The 19,450-nt window shown below is 44.7% G+C and overlaps 1 protein-coding gene across 7 annotated transcripts in view; it reads right to left on the minus strand.

Moving 5' to 3' along the window:
- LOC142761713 (protein AMN1 homolog) overlaps window positions 1-19,450 on the minus strand; it is a 36,031-nt gene that overhangs the window by 8,253 nt on the left and 8,328 nt on the right. For 5 of the 7 annotated variants that reach the window (XR_012885657.1, XM_075872041.1, XM_075872040.1 and 2 more), the window contains exons 3-6: window positions 18,082-18,223; window positions 10,393-10,610; window positions 6,190-6,246; window positions 2,418-2,532 (exon numbers count right to left, since the gene is read on the minus strand). Coding sequence is in view for 4 of the 7 variants with exons in the window: in XM_075872041.1 (XP_075728156.1) it covers window positions 2,418-2,532; window positions 6,190-6,246; window positions 10,393-10,610; window positions 18,082-18,223 (532 nt within the window). In the remaining 3 variants the exon portion in view is untranslated. Of the gene's footprint in view, window positions 1-2,417; window positions 2,533-5,475; window positions 5,510-6,189; window positions 6,247-10,392; window positions 10,611-18,081; window positions 18,224-19,450 lie in introns of all 7 variants that reach the window. The other 2 variants (XR_012885659.1, XR_012885658.1) reach the window with 1 other exon arrangement.

Below are 19,450 nucleotides of genomic sequence, written 5' to 3' on the forward strand. Positions count from 1 at the left end.
AACACTATAGCTATTGCAAGACTTTTGTTCCTTTGTTATGAAAGATATTTCATTATATCCACGTTCACTATATTGAGGTTTCAGTGTATACAAACCAGACCTGCAATATAAACTTCCGACCTGCTCATGGCGTCGCTGCCCCTGTCGCCAAATTTGCTTTTGCTTGTTTAGTTTTTTTTGGTTCTCGAAACGGCTACAGCACGCCGTGGTGCCACCACTAACCCCCATCGTGTTAGCGGCCACTTCATTCTCCGTACACTCCCAGTCGCCGCCAACACAGAGTCTGAAGTTTGCTACGTGAGATAGGTGCTCCTTTGTGAAGCTGTTGCGTGTAATCAACTGCTATACATAGTCGGCAACATCGTCAAGGGACGGCAGCAGTATAATACCATTTTCTGTGATGGTATACTGCTGCGCTTCTTCTGCAAGTCCAGCGGGCGACTTTTTAGGAATCTGAACTTTCGTTGCCCTTCCTAAAGAACGACATCAGTGTCGGCCGCACTAGTAATGGGTGATTGGTAGAATGAGCATTTGGGTACACTTTGGAAGTGACTTAAACTATATTTTGAACGTTTGTTGCGTCCAACCCTTCGTGTGGAGTGTCCTTGCATGCAGAAAAAACCCACGACAGGCTTGTTATGTATAGCCTCAAAGTTTGGTGTCGCCACCCCTTTAAATTATGCTTTCAACTCGAGAAGTTGCATAAAATATTTTGCCATCTGCCCCCCTGGCACCAAATTCGACTTCAGAACAGCCTTTTTCCTGCCACAAAAATCAGAATGTCTATTCCATCACTGATATTGACTGCACATTCAATGTTGCAAATGTTAACTGGAATGTGCCTGCCAAATGCAAGCGTTTCAATGTATGCTGAGTGAAATAAACTCATTGAAATTGTGAACTTGCTTCTTAATTTTGCTTCTTGCAGTGGGAAAGCTCACACAGGTACCGGCAATAACTTCCGAGGAATCCACTTTTGTATCTTCAGCACCAAGCATGGAATTTATGAACTTGTGTAGTAGTGAAATATGTATGGGACTTGTCTAGTAAATTGACAAGGTGAATGTGTAAACAGCATAGAAATTTCGTTCTTTGAAATAATTGCCAAACTGGCCTTCAGTATGCATTATGTGCATGATGCCAACCAAGATATTCGGAAATGCAGCCTTTGATCAGAAACAGTGCATGCATAGTAGGTATTGCTGTGTAGGTTAAATAGTTTTGCAAACTGTAAAACTTGTTGGCAGATATAAAATTTCGTGAAACAAGAAAGTGATATTGCAAAGTGGATAGTGGGAATACATAATGTGATAATGAGAAAGTTAGGTTTGTCTCAAAATGCTTTTATATGAAGCATATTCTCAAAGAGGTGTATACCAGCAGCCATGAGAAAGCCTGGTGGCTGCGCCGATGCAAGATACGTGGTAATTTTATTGAAGGCGCATCAACATTTCAACTGACTGTAACCGCAATGACTAGACTTAGATGGTGGACGTTTTGAAGATACTGTTGGCGCGAACTACCGTTGTAGAAGCAAGCCGCTAGGTTGCTAAAACTGACATGTGCAAGGGCCGCATGTTCACGTCACTCTAAGTTTGCTTGACCCTGACGGTTACAATTATCGCTCCTTACACACCCTTCACATCTGGACAGCGTGGCAATAGTGTGTCTTGAAACAGAAGTTCTTGCAGCGGCAACAAGTTGGTCTTGAGGACAGGCGACAGCGTGGGTCCAGCAGGGCAGAGTGCACAGCAGAAACTCCTGTTTCAAGATGTGCCGTCAACCCCTGAATTACTTTTCCACAGCTGATGCGAGGCTCAGTGAAGCGAAGTTAGAAATGTAATGATTGCATTCCCTACTTCATTTTTAGTATATTATTTGTTTTTGCGGCCTATGTTTTTGCGACCGTCTGACGGAAAGTCGGCTGATCAACATCAATTCCACTCGACTCCTGTGCTCATTATGACCAGCGTGTTGCCTCGAGATATTAAACACCGTGATTCAGTCAGCGCACGCGTTAAAAGCAGAAACGCACACACACACACACACATGAATGCGTGCACCAGTGTGCGGGGACTTCGTTGCGCGCTAAATCTAAACGACACGCATGGTCTGCTATGTGGGTAAGTTTTGGCGGCATCTGGTGGCACTTTCGGTCTCTACACATCAATTTTCAGGCCCATGCGCCGCCGTAAGGGAGCGCGCCAGTGAGCAGGTCGGAACTTTATATCGAAGGTCATGATATAAACGTAAAAGGAGTGTACAAAGTTGAAACCTTGCAAACCGCCTTAATGTACAAAGACACTTACACACTCACGTTGATAAGGTATCGAAAATGTTTTTCAAAAATTACCAAAAAATAAACTGCCTTACACTGATCCCTTCGCATGCTTCGACATCACTTATTGAATGCTTACCAAAACGAAGGTGGTCGCAGTCGTATATTCTCAGTATTCGCAGTGACGGAAAGTTGGCGATAATGATCCGAATCCCGTCTGCTTCAAGTTTACTGCATCGGTCGGCCCGAAACTCCTGCAAGACGGACAGCCATCGAGAAACAAGCGGACACAAAGCTTGAGCCTGAATCACGCAGCTGTCAAACACTTCGTTCACGTCACTGCAACAGTAGAGCCATTCGTCATGGCACAGCATTTCTTTGCTGCTTTCCCTACAAAAGCAGAAGCTTTTGTAAGTTCTGCTGCAAGAACCCCAGCCGACACCACCAGCATGATGTCTCTTCAGAAAACAAGAACTTCCTCATGACGGACAATAGTACGGTTAAAAAGTGTGTGACAGCTTCGTGAACCATCTGTTTCAAATACTTTTGACACTGAAAGCAGTTTTACAGCACCAAACACTGTTAACACTTTAGTTAATGTTTGCGACATCTGTGTAAGGTATCATTGCCTCTTTCAATGCACGTTTCTTCATTTCCAGAAAATTTTTTCCAAAACAAAAGTTTTCTTTATTACAGAACTTCATTTTTTCTCACCCCACAGTCATTTGTTGTAACTACTGCATTATTGTTATGTTTGCTGACAGCATCACTGTTGTTAGACAGCATCTAACGCGCCCTTTTTTCTGGTTAAGCGAGTTCATAAATGGCATGTGCATAAGAAAAGAGTACGAAAAAAACAATGAATACGGTCATTCTATTGCCATCGGCATGTCCAAAATGGCCGTCCCTTACGTGCGTCAACATGGCACGCCGGTAATTTCTGCCTATGTGTTTCCCATGTGAGACACTTCGTACATGTTCTGAGGAGTTCGTCATCTTGTAGTGTATTAGCACGGACGGCATAGAAGGACCGACTCCAAAAACTCGACGAGTGCACCACGATGCCGCTTTTAAAACAAAAGTCATCACAGGTGCAGAAACGGACGGAAATCGGGCCGCATCGCGGTCGTTCGGAGTTCCCGAAATGTGCGTGCGGGACTGGCGGAAATAAAACCAGAAGATTGCCGACAGCAAAGATAAAGGCTTCAGTGGACCACAGCAGGATCGGTTTCCGCAAATTGAAGAGCTGCTCGGCGAGTATGTGATTGAGCAGTAAGCGGCACAGCGGCCTGTGACGAGAGAACTGCTCCATGTGCAGGCTATGCAGTTAGCCTTAGAAAAAGGGCTGATGCGGAGCCAGTTTAAAGCGAGCAGGTGCTGAATAACTAACTTTAAGAAGAGGAAAGGCTTTTTCCTCCGAAGGCGAACGGGCCCATGCGAAAAGTTTCCGGAGGAGTACGATGAAAAGCTTTACAGTTTTCAGAGGTTCGTCCTAAACTTGCGGCACAACAACGGCTACCTGCTTGGGCAAATAGGGAATGCCCATCAGACGCCCCTTTACATAGACTTGCCTGGCACCACAACTGTCGAGAAGGAGGGGGCGAAGCAAGTCCGCGTGCTGACATCGGGCCACTGTAAAACTAAAGTGACGGCAATGCTCCATTGCACGTCATATAGGCACAAGCTTTCCCTGTACCTCATGTTTAAACGGAAGACGCCCCCGAAAGGAGTTGTTTTCCCGAGTGGTGTGATCGTGCGGGCCAACGAGAAAAATGGGTGCGCGTTGCAATCGATGTCGTACTTTTTTTTTAGTCGTGGAAACCGTGTGCGCGTTACGATCGAGTGCACGGTAGAATCGAGTAAATGCGATATATCACAGTCAATGTTTTCAATGCTTTGTGACCAATTCATTTTACTTCATTAAAAGGTCAGCTGCTATGCAGAACACTCCCTAAAAAGGCCCATAAACCACAAACAATATAATTTCAAGTAAACACGCACATCATAATGCTGGTGCGATCAATGATTTCTACACATGGCAGCGCTACGTGCCGCTGGTGCATCGAAAATTCCAAAAAACACTCCCTCCTCCTATTTAGGCTTTTTGGGCCTCCATGTGACGCGCAGTACAAACATGCTTTGATTGGTTGAGCCTATAACTTCTGGCTAGACTCCAAGCAGGTGTCCCCACTGCTTATTGTAGTTCATTGTGTTGCCCGCATGCGTGCGGCCGCTCCCGAATCGGCTATCGCGCCCGGTAACGCAACTGCGCGAACTAAATTTGATTGTTTTGCGATGGCTTTTCTTCATCCATTGCATTGATAATGCCATTAGCACTGAACGGGTAACAACAAGGGGGAAAGCATTGCAGAACGTGCACCTACCAACCCATATCAACGCCACGATCTGGGGAACGTGGTGGAGGCGGGTCCTCATCTCGTACTGAAGTGCTCTTGCACGGCACGTCACCGAAAAATCCACCACGATGGTGATCATTCGAAAGTGCGCACGTAGCACAGGGTCCATGCCAACATGATTTGTATAAGTACAGGCCGGCACGGCAGCCACAGTTTGCCAAAAAAAAAGCGGAAGACGGAGGGACAGAGTCAAGGTAACCGGAAGTGGGCAGTGTTTCAATCAGTGCGTCAGCAATGAAATATGCCACGCGATGTTGGAAAGGGCACTCGAAAAGGGGGCAAAGCAGTCTTTGGAGAGGATACCATGGAGGATAGCACAGAAAAGAACGAAAGGAGTGATCGCCACGATTTCAATAACCAAGCACATGTAACCCTGCTATATAGGCACCACTCACAGCTCAAGTTTTTTCTACACTGTGCACAATTTTTCCACCATGACTGAATTTCAACCACTGGGTGGTTTAGGGGCTCTTCAATGCATGTGCTGGAGGGAAGGACGGTGTTATAACGTAGGAACAACTTCTGCATCAGCTGGTGGTTGCGCAGTGCTTCAATGCTAATGTTCGTGCCTTCTATGAAGTGACACGCTTCACTGTTACTGGCAGTAGCGCAAAGCATTGAAGGTAAGGCAAAGGAAAAGGTTAAAAAGAGGCGTCATGGAAACCCCTCATCTTGTCAGATGAGAGGGTCCCCACAGAACAGTCACATATATTTTTGAACAAGACTGGTTACAACAAGATTTTGGAAAAAAAAAGACTGTAATTACGGGTAATCACTTACCGGAAATTGTGATTGAATGATCCAGAACATAAATCTAAAAAAATGTAGTCAATTGAATACATTACCAAATTACAATAAAACAGAATTGATCAAAGTAATCCATTTTTTTTATGCCTTACAAAGAGCTCCAAGGCAGTTTCATCAGCACCAAGCCGTAAAACTGATTTCAGGAACACTTTCGTCTTAAATCGATGCATATGTTGTTAGCTACTTGCTGGTATCCCTTAAATCAGTTGGACTGCACCTTTAAAATTTGCATTTTTTTATGCGATGTTATCGCCCAATTCAAATTCACAAGCATCTTATTCGTCGAGTGCACCATCAAAACTTTAATGATATCACATTCATATATCATCACCGTGTATCCAGGTTGCCTATGCTTGAAGTGTACGCCACAAACCAGTTTTTTTCAACAATCTTGACTAGCCACAAATTGGACATGCACAATGGCTTGGCACGGCTTTTGAAAACCAAAGAAGCATAATGAAGGAGAGCAGCTGAATGCACAGTTACCATACTGCTAGTATTGCCTGTAACGAAACACGCCTTTACTAAGGACCTTGTAGTGACTCAAGGGAGCTAATTTCAACGCTAATGACAATGCAGCCAAGGTGTTGAGAAGCTCAGATCTTCTTTCCTTTAAGGTGCACTACAATACAGATATCGCTTGAAACATCTAAAACTTGGCAGCACAATCAGGAACCGTTGACTCACCTCTATGGTGATTTTGCAGGGACTGTTGGCTAAGATGACCAAACCACGACTGGTTATCTGCAAAAGGGCAGAACAAAACCTTTCCAAATACACCACAAGATATTGCTACAAACGAGCCTGACACGTTGAGAGTTGTGAACCAAGCTCCTGCTTTCATTCTTATCAGTTGTACAGTAGAGCAGAAATAAGGAATCCAAAGGACACCGAAAAATCTCCACCCAGGCTCCAAAGCGAATGGTTAACCAGGGATGCTGAAATGTACAGCCTTGGGTGCTTATCACGAGCTCAGGTCTATGGAAGTGTCTTGTGTCGTAGCTTCCGACTTTTCGTGAGGCTTCAAAACTTGGAAATCGGTGAAGTTAGCTTAGAGGATATTGTTACAATGAAATATGTTTATTTAGAGATGGGCCGACGAAAAGGGGTGCCGTACGGCACCGATACGTTCACAAGACAGACATTCTTCGTCCTTCTCCTTTTTATTCCGCTTATTGTGCTGGTGTAGCAATATTAAGAATGCCTAAAGTATACTATGGGTAATGATTCATGATATATTGCATACCATCCGTGGCTATCCCAAGAAATGATACCTTCGGGAAGATATCCCAAGGAATATTGTTCCTAGCTGTACATGATGAAAAAATGTGTAGAGAAACAAGTGCAGGCACAGAGAACTTTTGAGGCAGTGTACACTCAAACCAAACCCAGATATAACAAAGTAATAAATAGAGAGTTAGAAACACACTTTTATAAAAAAATTTTGTATATAACAAAGTTATTTTTGTATAAGCTACAAATTTGTTATACCGAGCATTGCGTGTATGCTAGCACTGCTTCTTTGAAGTAGCTTCTGGTTTTCATTTCATGGTTTTGGTGCAGCTTGGCGCAAAGACGGGGATTTGTATGAAATCGTTGTTGTATGAACAAATTGATACAGTTTGATGGGAAATCGTATCAAGAAGCTGTTGCACCCCTGCAATGGGCACTTGTACCACGCATCATTACTGCAATATTTCATGTTGTATTGTGAGCCATTTATACAGGACGCATGCATTTGTAAAGCATGTGTCACTTTCACTACATTACCAAGCAGACGAAATTATTTTCAATGTATTCACAGACAGACACGTGGTCGTGTGGTTGAACATCCACTAGCCACGCAAACTGACCCGGGTCTGATTCCCACTGGAACCCAGGAATTTTTTTATTATTTGTGTGATTTGCATCATTCTTGATTTTTCGGTGACGCATAAGACGATACTTTTTTGCTCACAACCAATAACACTGGAGTTTCTGCGAAATGTGCACTGTAACGCTATCGCATTAAAATCACTTTTGCTTATTTTAAGAAATGATGGTACAAGCTCAAAATTCACTCGTCACGGCCATTGTATCCACCACAGGCCGATTGAACATGTCACACTTGACTTTAACTGGGGCCACCGTGGGAGGCCACAACTTGTTCACTCATGCGTGCGCAATCACAATAAAAATTGTATGTTCAGAAAAAATATATACATATAGAAAAAAGGTGCTCAGAGTCCCAGACATGTCTGATGTATTTCTTTCCCTGTGCCATCCCTCTATGCTTAGCTTCCAGCACTTTCATCGGGACCAGAGAAAGTGAGAATGATATTGCAGCATGCGACAAACTATTGTAAAAATTTTTGCGGCAGTGAATAAGTGAATCCTTTAGTAGATCCATTCCATGGCTGCTTGAAAAAGTTGCAGGGCCCCTTCAAGGAACGAAATAGGCTGAGAGTCATTACGGCTAGCTGCTCCTTTCCCACCTTGAGAAGCTTCACCATGTGAAAGCAATGTCCTGTTGTGAAAGTGGCTCTAACGTTCCTTATGCAAATGCCATTAAAAAAAATAAAATAAACTTTAAAGTATCACAGCTAAGTTAGGACTGCAGTTCGGAAAATTTGTGGCTGGCCCATGAAATCAGGAGGAATGCTCAAAGTTTAGGAGCCTCTCGCAAATCAGGACAATTTGCCCTTTTCTTCCAAGTGTCAGGAATTTGCGACATACCGAAAAACTTTGAGCAAGCAAGTTCAGAAACGCGTGCCGCCTTTAATGTTAGCCTTCAAGTACTCAAGGGAAGCGTAGCTTTCAGCATGAAAAACCTAGCGCAGTCTCGTGTGAGCTATTCAATGCTAGAATCAAACGTTTTGTAGGTGATGGCATACAGCGCGAGGCACGTGCGAGAGATCTCGCTTCTATCTTTCTCGCCTGAGTAACTTACTGTAAAAGCCAGCATATAACTCAGACCCTCATACAGTCCGGGATGTACTTGGGGGTAGCAAACCCAAAAAAAATTTTTCAACCAAATACAGCCTGAGTAAAACTGAAAAATGCATTTATCGACACACTTCACTCATCGTCGCCATCGGACGCACTCTGTTCTCAAGCTCCCTTGTTGGATATGTTCTCCCATAGCACATTGTGCTCAGTGCCATCAAGCGCGTTTGCGATAGAGGACTTTTTGAACACACAGCGAACGTGCACATCAAGAATGCAGGCCCAAGCCTCAACTATCCACGAAGCACAGCATCACTGGCGAGGCAAGTTTCAGCCGCCCGGTAAGAGTCTTTTCTAGTTCTTCGGACCTCATCCACTCCGCATACAGGCGCTTGACATGGTCCTTCATTGTCTTATTAAGGCACACATCAAGTGACTGCAGCTGTGATGTCATCCCTCCCGGGATCACGACGAGCTCGGAGAGGGAGTCGTGCAGCAGTCACTTCATGGAGCCGATCAGGTCACACCGAAACCCGTCCACCACAAGCACTGAAGGAAGCTCCAGCAGTGCTCCGGGCCGTCGACACCACAGAGACTGTATCTAGTCAAGCACTAGCGATTCGTCCATCCACCCATTGTCCTGGCAGCCGACGACGACATTTTTTGATAACTTTTCCCCTTTCGGCAGCCTCTTTCTTTTGAACACCACGTAGGGTATTAAGCTTGATATCACCTGCACTGCAGGACAACATTACGGTCGCCCATGTTTTTTTGTTCCCAGTCGATCACATGATAGCTTGCCCGGAGCCATTCTCATGCACTATCAGCGCCGAGGGCAATACCAGGTAGACCGGCGTTTGATCCCCGTTGCCAATCTGGCCCAGCTGAAAGGAGACAGCCTTTCGCAACGCAATTGCAGGTATTTGAAACTTCACAAGGTCCTCTTCGTAGCACTTTGGTAGCTTCTGCGACATTGACGTACGCCAAAGTAGGGAGAACCCAGCGCGACGCATCAAGAGAAGCACCCAATGCTTGCTCGCCTTGAAATGCTCCGGCTGAATGCCTTTGTCTTGGGCAACCTCCCTTTGCCTTTCGCTTGTAGCAGCTCAATGATAACAGTGACATGTGCAGCTCGCTGCTCCTGCACAAAGTCTGCGAGTTCTTGTTCCACGACAAGAAACTCTGCATTTTTCCGTCTGTGGAAACTTTTCCGCTGGTCGCTGTAAGCAAACAGGGCACCCTTCCGCTTTCCAACTCCGCTCGCTGACTCTAAACTGCCGCTCTGCGGCACAGTTGTCAATGGTTTCGGCAGCAGGAATAACTTTCTTTTTAAAAGCAGCCGAGTAGTGCCAGAGCGATGCTGACATGGCATAAAATCACAGGACCAAAATCATGGCCGTCGTTATGGCCTCCAAGTTGAAGCAAAGGCCACGGCCCACTGTTGCACACGTGGGTCTGTAAGACTAATGCCTGCTACCGCTGGAAACACTACCTAGTGCAGAAGTGCGCAGTGACCTGATAATGATTATAGCACCGCGCTATGCCGAAACCAAAACTGAATTTTCGCCAGAAATTCTTGGGACCTGCATATAGTACGGGGCTGAAATTTCGTACCCTAAAATTTTGAAAAAAACCCCGGGCTATACGCAGGCTTTTACAGTAAGTTCTAGCTTCAATATCATTGTACACTAGGTGTGTACGCAACCAAGACGTGGCTCACGACTGTTACATAGTTCTGAAGTACACATTTTGTTGCAAGGTCCATCCTTCTCCGGCATATGGAGAATTTGCAACTAAAGTTTGCTTTAATGTTGTGCTTTATATCTTTAACTGTAAATCAATTAAAAGTTGCTATTTGAAAGTGGAAAATGAGAACAATTTTTCATTATCTTTGGTGATTTCATATCTCGGGCATTAAAGGGTTAACAGGTGCGGGTACGGGAACCGATCACAGAACTGACTGACCTGGGTCGATGAGAAGTCGAGGCTTTTCAAGAAGTGGCAGTTCTGTCCCAACACTTTAAGGGCATCGTCACTAATGTTCACACAACCACTCAGACTGAGGGTCGTGAGGAGCTTGTTCTGTCCAGCAATGGCTGCAACCACTGCGTCAGTGACTGCGCTGACACCAATCAGCTCGAGCCACCTCAGGTTGTGGAAGCACGTGACTGTTTCCAGGAGAGCTGAAAAGACCAATCGGTACACACGGCATATTCTTCATAACCCATGCTCTCGTAGTTGATCAGTTCTTGACAGATTTTACAGACGAAAACCACAGAACACTAAGGAATTGTGAGAAACACACACAAAGCGCGTCTGTCATAAATCTGCAGTAAACATGATCCCACTGGTCCAAGCAGCAGTTTTTTTAGCTAAATCAGTTTTGTGGGGGCCTGCAAAATAATGGTAGATTAACAAAGAGGAAAAGTTCTCCACCCATTGGCAGGTTGTTTTTTTTTTTTTTGTTCTTTTTCTTCAGAAATTTCAAGAACCCTTGCCCAATAAAAAAAAAAGGGAAAATGTAAAGCTCGGTGTTTACATACCTGACAAACTGAGTTTTTTTCTACTTACTTCCGATCACATTGCATAATGCTCTCTCCTAACTGTTGCCAGAGTCATTGAAGGCTTTTTTTGGCCACGAAACTGCCGGCACTGAGGTGGCAGTTTCTTGGCACTGCTGCTTGTCAGGGGACAAGGAGAATGCTGACAGCCTTCTGGTTCCCTTGTGGCCAAAACGGAACCCCGGCATATGACGTGTGTTAGCCATCTTTACAGCTAACCGCTAACTCTAGCAACGTTACCGCTAACTCTAGCACATCGTTTCCATCAGCTTGTCTCGCAGTGCGCGAGCATTTCAATACGCGGATAGCGTGGATGAATGCCTCTGTGGCGCAGCGGTGCCTGCGTTGTAGCATCTTTGAGCAGCGCAGGAAACTCGCCCATTGTGTGACGTCACAGCTCCGCTATTATAAAAAGCACTGGATGATTTCGCTGTTGCCTGCCGCTATAATGACAACAGACCCTTTTCACACTTTAAGGGAAGATGCGGGTCGAAAAACCAAGATTTTTTTCTCTCGAAAAAGTCGATTCTGTGTTTTCTTGTGTTCTGTATTCCTCCAAGCCTTCTCCTTAATACCGTATTTATTTGCAGAATCTTTACACTCACATAATTCTCGCACCCCCCCACCCCCCCCATCGCCCAACAAAAATATGATTTTTTTTTTCCTTCGAGTAACTATCGCATCTCTGAAAACTGCCGCAATAATGTCGTCTCCTCGTTCCAGCCACTGATGATAATAGCGCGTGCCATCTGGCGCCATCTATTAAACTTCAAGCGCACTATTATTGCACGGAGATTCAATCTAATTCAAGCCACGCCAAAGTGGCAAGTGCGCGTTGCGGCCGGTTTTGTATGTTGTGTCGGTAATCTTGTCACGTTATGGGGCGATACTGAAGCTACACGGCTGCCTTCAAGTTTGAAAGTGATAGATCATGCACTAAACAACGGCCACAGGGTCGCCGGTAGGCCCTTCGGAGTCTACGAGTTTTGTGTTTGCTACTGGTGACGGCAGCTGTAAGCCACCAAGACGCGTTGGGCCTGCCGTGTGCCTAAAACTCGGATTGATGGTAAACTTTCTTTCTTCAGAAGAAAACTGCGGATATTTCTATTAAATAGCCATCAGCTTAATACTGACATCCTACGCTTATTTTTTTAGGGCTCCAGTTGAGCGACGAACGCTACCGCTACGGCCACAAGCTTTGCGTATGGTATTCTAATTCTCGACTATTTGCTTCCACTTTTTGTGTCTCAAATAAATCTTGCCTTGTGTTGAACCTGCACTTTTATTGTTGAGGTAAGTTTTAATTACACTTCGCAAAGCTTGCTGTTAGTTGCTGGTTTGAGAATCCCGATTTGCGGCCACTTCGTTTTTTTGTTTTCGCTCTGTACGTTTTCGTGAAAGTTTTCCCCACGTAATTCTCGCACCCCCAACATTGCATCGGTTTTCCGCCAAAAATAAAGCAAGGATTATGCGAGTAAATACGGTATACAGTCGAAACCCGCAGTATCGAAACCCCACGAGTACGAAATCCCCGCGGCAACGAAATATTTCCGAATCCCCAGCGAACGTTCATAGAAGCCCTAGTATGCGTATCTCGCGGCAACGAAATGTTTTTTGACAGCGATCCCACATTACTGAATTTTCTATCACGGTGCGGGCCTTATTTTACCCTGCCGCCAAAGATTAACTGTCGAAAATATGCTCGTATGCGTGTTATGCGCACTCAAAATTTGTAAGCGTCTGCTTTTGCCGAGCTAGCTTCGGTACCACCATTTTTGTTTACTTAAATTGATGATGGGGTTGGTGTCCGGCAACATGCCTGGCCACACTGCAGCAGGCGATGGCAAATGATCATGCTGGAGTGCAGATGGCGCCGTTGGACGAGCTCAACAGACAGGAGAACTGCTTGAAGCACGCGGGCTTCACCACCACCGTGCAAGCATCCCGCACGGATTGCGCTTCGGCCTCACCAGACGAAGATTTGTACGAAGGCGCACATAACAGTGAGAGTGGTGGCGGTGCAGTGCCTCTATCCCTGACCAACGCAAAGGGGGAACTTCGAGCAATCGACATCCCAGATGAACTCACCGTTGATGCGTTCGTTCGCGCCGACGACGACGTAGTCGTGTTCGAGGAAGTGACCGACGAGGCCATTATTGAAAGTTTGGGCCAAGCTGAGGACACCAAGGACCAAGAAGAGACGCACGTGGAGAAACCCAACCCGCGGGTTGTTTTGGATCCGCTGGACACCCTTCGCTCCTTCTTCGGAGGACATGGCGAAAATGTAGCAATGGAACACTTTTTCCAGTGTGAAGGGAGAGCTTTGAAGTTGTTGCGTGGCAAGGGTCGGCAAAGTAAGTTGACCGACTTCTGACAAATTTTCGTTCTGCTGACCAAATCCCTGTTTTTATGTCTCATACTCATGGCAACGAAATTCTTGGGAAAACAAAATTTTTCGGTTTCCCCGGTGATTTCGTTATTGCGGGTTTCGACTGTATTAAAAAATCAAAGCTGAGAATTAACTAGAAGCTATCGAAAAATACAATTAAAGCACTCGCAGTGGCTTGTGAAAGTGCGAAATTACTCGATTTTCGCGCAGGCCGAACTTCGCTCTACAGCATCGCCGGCTCTTGAAATTTCGCGGGCATGTAGGCCTAACCCTCTTCTCCCAGAGCCCACTTCGGCAGAGCGGCATTCACACTAAAAATACAACAAAAAAGTTTTCCCACTGCATTTTAGCATGGCGAGTGGGCCTTCGAAGTCACATGGTATGATCGGAGCCCTGCCATTGGTTGCGAGCATTCAGCCGAACAGTCTGATGCGAGCGCTTTCTTCGTTCTCCTGCTTTTGCCAAGACATCAACGAACACAACCGACAGAGTTATTTCCATGCCATGAATGCCAGTGAGAAACGCTACTTTCGTTCACGGAAGTTCATTACGCGGCACCAGTATGAGAGATGCCGCCCCGAATGCAAGGCAGTGAGCGCCGGCGAGAGGTTCGTCTGCTGCTAGGCCTAGCCGGGGCAGCAGCGACGCACCCGATTTGGATTCTTCAAGCTTAATTTCTAGCACCGATGACTTTGTCAGTGTTTCGTAGTGAAAGATAAAGATGTTCGACGACAAAAGCAGTATGCCCCAACTGCAGGCGGTGCGAGCTGTCCATTCGAGTAATGGCAAGCAGACGATAAGGACTGGCATCGTTTTCGGAACTTTAGTGCCGAAATGACGCGTGTGCTGCAACTGTCGTTTTGTCTACATACATGTCAAGCCGCATGTATCCGTCATGCAGTGAAAGCGAGAAGACGTTCACCAGCGGCAGTGCACTGGACAGCTTCGCTGTGAGCGTGAAGTACATAGTCGCACTGCGTGCGATCGGCGTTGGACACAAGCAGTGTGTACTGTTTCGAGCAATCATTAGTGTTCAAAAACCAGTGCATCACAAGAACTGCCACTGCAAAAAAAAAACCTCGCATGAGCCCGAGAGCAACAACCCATTGCCGCAGTACCGAAAAAAAAAAGCCCTTCGACGGAGGCAGCTTGCAGTGAATGTAAGGGCCCAATATATAGTGCTGGATTATTCTGAAACTGTCAGTTTTTTCAAGATAGCTTTGCTGACATTCTCTGCGAATTTCATGCAGATTGTTTGAAGAGTATAGTATTAAACATGTTTTTGAACTTTCAAACCTCTTTTCCTCAGTTTCTCATTTTACGGCATGTTTAGAGCTTGTGCACTATAATTTGTATGCTTTATGTAGTCGGATTGCAATGAAACTTGGCATGCCTAAAGTTTAACATGTCCTGAATCTAAATAAAGAACTTTCAGAGGTCTCCAAAGCATGTTCAGCTAGATAATTTCAGAAACTTCTTCTTTGAGTATGGTAAAACTCAAACTCAGCATTAGAATTTCTTGTCTAGGCCAGCACACAAATGCTACACAATGTTTCTTTACTTTATTGAATTCTGCAATTCATTAGGAGGAACATTTGCTCTTTTTTAGAGCGTTTTCTGTGCTTACTATTGTTGCCCAAGCTTGCACAAAAAATGCATTGTTTTTACAAATGCATGGTCTCCAACAAATTAACTAAATAAGCCTTAAAAAAATAAAAGCAGATTTGGAAAGAGGAGCTCGAACTCTATACAACTGGTGAAAGTTTCAGTGAGCTGTCACAAATATCTCAAGAAAAAGTTTTTGGAGAAGCATCTCTCCTTAAAGTTAGTTTTCTTGCTATGCAGTTTGAATCACTAATAGCGGCTATCCACTCACTTCAAAAAGCCTGCTGGAGCGCGGTTTGCTTATGCAATGACGTGGAAAATTTAGTCGGCTCTGTCGGCGCAAAACACTCACAACAGACAAGCCCAGTACGTTCAGCTATGACCACGTCGCCGCTTGAAGCACGACAGGTGCCACTGCCATTAGTTGGACAAATATGCAGTGAGCAGCGCAGAGAAGCACAGTTGAGGGGTATGAAAAGGGCCCATTGGACCTTGATCCACGAGCTTAGCAGTGAAACACCAGCAACCGGGCGCGAGGACGCTTTCTCTGTCACTGACGCGTTTTTCAGACCTTCCGTAAAAGGGAAGAGGGCATTTGGTTAGGTCGAGGCAGTTGTGCAAAACATTAAGGTATATTCAAGGGCAGTTTACAGCTGTTCGATAGACACACAAATTTGTTATATGTAAGTACGACTGTATTAAGATGACTTTTCTATAGACTAAGAGCACTGCCATGTGACAAGAGATTCATATCTCCTGCATGTGAATTTGCAACCTAACGGGCTTCCACAAAAATGACTGTCAAATGACAAAGCAAATCATAGTGGCCCACATTTGTAAAAATTTTTACCAGATATTTCAATCAATCAATCAAACACGTTATTTATACAATGTTGATTTGATACATACATATTTGTATAACTTGCTTTTTTTATGTGCTTGTAAATTCATGCGGCTTAACGTTTATTGGTACTCTAATTGATTTGCGTCACGCCTGATTTGCAAGCGACTTCAGTACCCACCCATGCAATGTCTTGCAAGGAGGCAGCATATGCAAATAAATTTTCTATAGAATCATGTGGGGTTTAACATCCCAGAAGCACCACATGATTATAAGAGACGCCTTAGTGTAGGCCTCCAGAAATTTGGACCACTTAACTCTTTCGTTACCACGCCTATCCAAATCGATCACCCGTGATCGATGCTTTTAGATCATCGATTTTTGCATGTTAAATTTGTTTCTCATCCACCCAGCACTTTTTAGTAGGTAGTTAAGCCACTCAACTTTTAGAATCAATTTGAATTTGCTCATTTCGGCAATATATTGATTTTTGACAGACCTTGGCACGAACCAATGTGCATGTATTGTTGGAAAAGTGCACTAGGCTGGCGAACTTGACAGAAGTGCCTGCCTCTCGTGATTATAGTACAGTGACATCAAAGTTCTGTGATGAAAAGAACCTTTGCAAGCCAAATATCGAATTAAAGTGTCAGCTTCGCAATTTGACTTTTTTGAGTTTTTGAGCAGTACTGATTGCTAGAAATTTATGCCATATATTCAAAAGAAAGCTAGTCCTAGGAGTCAGAAAAAATGTTCTATAAAAAATATTTGCGAAACTCCGTCGCATGTTGAAAGTGTTGAGGCGGCGTCTATGGCAGTTTTTAGCAGCTTTGGTTTTGCTTGCATCCGTATATCAGACACAGTGTCCCATCTAGTGTCACTAGCCACTCCTACGGCGTTATCGTCACGCGCGCATGGGTGCGCATCAGGACTACAAAACACATGCACTGCTTGAAACTGTCTTGCAACCCCACCTGAATTGAGCGACGATGAGCTTGGTGTTTGAAGATGACAGCACCTCAGCTTCAAGTTTTATGGCGACAATGTTTTGCGTCAGCCTGATACATCCACAGCCGTTCATGGGTTCATTTCATTTACATCCTAAAGTTGTTTCCTCCGCCGCAAGTGCGTATAGCTTCTGACCTTTGCGCACAATCTTATAGCAACTCTGGTTACGTGCGGGGTCCACACCTCGCTGGGGTGCAGTGTGCTGGCACTGGCTATAGAGCTTCCCTTAAACACAAGATGGCCCCCGGAGCACATCTTGGCCCTGACAACGGAGCAACGCGAAACGTTGTAGAACTGCGTGCGATGTTGTTCTTTTTTTATTACGATATGCATGAAAATGCAAAGAAATATGCTTGGATACATATATTGGAACGCCAACCTATGCGTTGTAAGGTGATTCATGGAAGGAGGTGACGCTAGATGAAATAGCGAAGTTCATTTGATATCTCTTTTATAGAGGGATTATTCACATCACGGGTATCCATCTACTTATATACATCACGGGTATCCATCTACTTATATTAGAACACCAGGAGACTCTTATTGCAACACAACAAAAATTTACTGAGAAAAAGTGTAAGAATACAATTGTGTCTCGCGAAAAACTATGCAATGCTTCATTGCATGGCACGAGCAACGAAGCAGCACCTCAGTTCTGATTTTCTTCGTCTATGTGACGAGAAACATTTTTGCACAACATTCATTATTTTTTATACTGTTCCTCGTTCATTTATCAACAAAATGTATATTCTGAATTTTCTTTGCTTTGAATATTTTTGCATATACTACAGTGTTCTTTATTGCACTGTTTACCAGAATGTGACCAAGAATTCTACACTTTTCACATTCTTATTCATTCTAAAATAATTTTATTGCCCTACAACATACTTTTTTGGAAAAAGCATTTCGTTGTGTAAAGTTCGGAATGCTGCAATGAGTGCTGGAGTACTTTTCCAACTCGCAAAAACAATCTTCCCGAGACATATGAAAAACAACCATTTTCGCGTGGTAACGAAAGAGTTAAGGTTGTTTTTAATGTGCACCCAAATCCGAGCACACGGGCCTACAACATTTCCGCCTCCATTGAAAACGCAGCTGGGATTCGATTTCACGACCTGCGGGTCCGCAGCCGAGTACCTTAGCCCCAAGACCACCGCAACGGGGCATAAATAATTTTTTTTAAAGTTATCAAGCTGTCTCGAAAGTTGGTAGCACTGCAGGTGCAGACAGAGCATAGACGACAGGCTTACTAGTTTCGCAGAGCAAGTCATTCCAAGGCACCGAGGAAAAGGTGAGCTTCTCCAGCTGCGTGCATTTCCTGACGTGAACAAGGGCGGCTGCCGTGACAGGACTCTCGGCCAAATCTGCTTCGATGGACTTGGCGTGTAGCACCTGTACGTAACAGGAAAAGAAATGCGAAGAAAGGTTGTGTACACGACAGCAGCGTAAGAAAAAATGTCTGTTTTGCCCCCAGCCACGCTCGTCCCTTCTACGGAGAATTAATCTTCCACGATGCCACGGCGCATGTGCCCTCGTCGCATAACGACTCCTGGTCTCGAAGCCTTTGTTTTAGCAATGCCAGTTGTCTCGGCCCCTGCCTAGCTGCAACTGGTTCATGCAATAGCACTAATTTATTTTTGTTGCATCAAATACTTCACAAGTGTTTCAGATAGCTGCCTGTCCCTAAATGACAGATGTTTGTTTCGCTCATTTATGGACTTAAACTTGAACGTCCTGATGAATTTCACCAGGAAAACTGACAATGTTATTCAGCCAAGCACAACTTTTTAGGTAATTATAATGAACCTTTGACTCTCAATAGAAGTGATATCTGCATTAGCTGCACAACCATAAGGTTCAAGCGCAAACCTACCAGCACGACTGCCTTTCACTAGTAACGGCATAGGCTTATGAAAGGGGTTCGGGGCGGGGGTGCGGAGTCACCTTTTAAATTCGAGGCATTTCTTTGCGGATTTCAAGCACTTCCAGAGTCTTTCTCCACATCTATCAATCTATCTAGCCCTTTACGCCTGGCTCCTCTCGTGATCACCCCCTTAACTTAGTGTGAAGCAAAATTAGTATGGAAGGGTAAGCTGCTTTGACAAATATGATGCGCTCGTCAAGACAAAAATAAGGTCACAATAAGGTCACAATAAGGTCACATCGTCAAACACCTCCTGCCAAAGAGACACATACCAATGGGCGGATGAGTGCCACAGGTGATTGACACTTGGTATCCACTCGGGAACTACAAGATCACACATGGGCAATTCTGAGCATTATGAAAAACCCGAAATCAGCAGCTGTGACCCAAAGAATAAATTTGTCGCAAAGCTGTGAAGCAAAGAATAAATGTCTAGGTGCCAGCAGGAATCGAACCGAAGCATTCTGCATGGCAACCAAGCATTCTACCAAGGAGCCACGCCAGGTCTCGGAACTACTTCTCAATTAGACCGTAACGTTCGTGAAGCATAAATTGTGGTTGCAGTGCGAGCTATCCAATTTTATAAACATTACATATGTACTCCTATGCTACAGCCATTCCGTACGGCTAACGTATATTACGCTGAAATAGCAACGTCAAGGGCCACCACCATTTCAAGGACAATCACTGCATAT

This window comes from Rhipicephalus microplus, chromosome 8 (assembly GCF_043290135.1).
Source record: "Rhipicephalus microplus isolate Deutch F79 chromosome 8, USDA_Rmic, whole genome shotgun sequence".
NCBI lineage: Eukaryota > Metazoa > Arthropoda > Arachnida > Ixodida > Ixodidae > Rhipicephalus > Rhipicephalus microplus.